Source organism: Penicillium arizonense (genome assembly GCF_001773325.1).
Source record: "Penicillium arizonense strain CBS 141311 chromosome Unknown PENARI_contig060, whole genome shotgun sequence".
Classification (NCBI taxonomy): Eukaryota; Fungi; Ascomycota; class Eurotiomycetes; order Eurotiales; family Aspergillaceae; genus Penicillium; species Penicillium arizonense.
Genome location: NW_019173337.1, coordinates 676 through 2,828, shown reverse-complemented (window position 1 = coordinate 2,828; position 2,153 = coordinate 676). Strand labels below are relative to the sequence as shown.

The window sequence follows — 2,153 nt, the reverse complement described above, 5'->3', positions numbered from 1 at the left end:
TGCGAACAATTATATTTCACCTCGGCAGACTCTCGCTTGAAGTTGTATATAACCGCAGCCCTGCGGGAGGTCAGAAGAGAAAGCGTCGATAGAAATACGGTGTGACAAGATGACCTTCCTGTCCTGGCCGGCTGGAAGTCGCAACCTGATACGATAAAACATGCGATTAAGGTTTTACGGGAGTTCAAACCCCTGGCGATCATTTCAAGTCACACCGGACCTACCCGGGATGTGCGCCCTGCTGCTAGCCACCTTTAGCGGCCCTGGAGCATTCTCTCTTCCGTCCAACTGGCGGAGCAAAAGTCTGATCATTTAAATATATTCTTACGTGAAAGTTCGTTCTACTATGGGGGAAGATAAATCAATGCATATATTTGTTTCCAATTTTACTGTTATCCTGGGATGGCGATGGTGTTGCTAAAGATTATGCCTTGAGCTATCTACCTGCGAGGTGGTTATATGAAATTGACTATGAAGTTCCGCCACTGCCAAAGCCGTTCCAAACCCTGGATCTGTCATGTTCACACAAGCGATTCATACTGGTTGGTTGGCGCTGGCACCTGCTGGGTAACAAGTGGGTAATTACTCGATGCGGAGAATCCGGGTAGGGCATTGTGACCCAAATTCCCCAGCGGGCCGTCCTGGTCGGGCCAAGTTCCGTGAATTACTTCAGAGCCAGGCAAGTAGGGCGCCGGTCTACGATTCTGAAGAGCATCGATCGTGTTCCAGAGCCGAGTGGTCGCAGATACCATCTCACAGTGTGTCTGATGCAAGACCGGCTGAATATCGTTCCATGAGACCTGATCCTGCATGGTGGCATCAGATGACTCCTGCTGTTGCTTGATTTGGCAGAGTTCTCTTTCAAGCCTCTGGTTCTCCTCCAAGACTTTGTCTTTTGCTGTGATAGCCTGCTGTAAGTTCGAAGTTTCCTGGGCCTTTTCAACTTGCAGACGCTGCACCAACTGGGAACCATGGGCTCTCTCGTCGTCCATTTTCCCAAGAGCTAGTTCAAACTCTTCTTGAATCTGGTCCATCACATCCAAACATTGTCGATGTGTCGCCTCATAATCTTTCTTCCGGGCGGTTTTCGTTATAGAATGTCCCTGGAAACGCTCGTCAGCCACGAGTACATTATCGAAGGAAGATCGCATCATGTCTTTCGACGCAGAGAGATACGAATAACTGTAGACAAGATAGGGAATGACATACCAGGTCTTTGCGTAGCTTCGCCACTGGGTTCAGAGTATTACGGTCCGTCTTGGACGTAGAGACTGTCGACCGAACAGAACAAGGCGAACCAGCACGCGACCTGCTAGTGCGAGACTTTGCTTTGGTAGCACCGCGTCCTGCACTCCGAGAGGGCTTGGAGTCATTTGCCATACTGAATCCTTCCGTTCGAGGGATTATTGTTGGTTCAAGCAAATTGCGGTCAAACCGTAAAACACGAATGATCGCAGTACATGTAGCCTCCTGGGAAACAACCATTTTAAAGGTTTAGGTGGAGACCAAAGCAAGAGATCTGAAACAAAATGAAAACGCTGTGCCCTTGCCAAGACTTTGTTTGCTGGCATCTGGACCTTGAGTAGAGAAGATCGAGTAACCATTCTGCACACCGGACCCCATGGGGCGCTAGCGCGAAGTACAAAAAAAGAAAGAAAATGAAATAAAAAAAAGAAGGCAAAAAAGCCTGCCGGTCCATTGTGAAGGAAGTGATCGGCCGGCCCGCACAGAGAACTCCATCCAGRCAATCAGTTGTGTCTCAATATAGGCTATTTGAGGAATCCGCGGAGCTCTTACACCCGAGAAAGACTCTTTGCCTTTAGGTATAATCCAACTAATGTCTCTTGCACAACTCTGCAGAAGTGGCGCCATCTCGTTAATAGCAGCGATCCTCCCCCGTCACGGCCCTCATTGATGGACGTTGTTATAGCAGAGGCGGAATAAAAATCCTAAGCAGTTCCACCATCGACAGAACCAAAGCCTGGTTTCCAGGACAACCATATGAGCCATTTCAGCTACCAAGGCTCACGATTTGGTCCCTTGTCGATCGCCACCCCATTTGCGAGATTGTAACGCTATTATCACACTTCTGATGAGACCTTGGACACAAGGGACTCCCGTCGGACCAAATAATGCGCATGAATATGGACGGA

At 48.9% G+C, this 2,153-nt stretch overlaps 1 protein-coding gene across 1 annotated transcript; it reads right to left on the bottom strand.

Moving 5' to 3' along the window:
• Nucleotides 1–521: 521 nt before the first annotated feature.
• On the bottom strand, nt 522–1,485 carry PENARI_c060G11405 (uncharacterized protein; the record flags this gene model as incomplete). The annotated part of the gene is made up of 2 exons (XM_022637547.1): nt 522–1,103; nt 1,210–1,485. 2 exons carry the CDS (start codon nt 1,483–1,485, stop codon nt 522–524), a joined length of 858 nt encoding a protein of 285 aa, XP_022482605.1.
• Nucleotides 1,486–2,153: the final 668 nt, after the last annotated feature.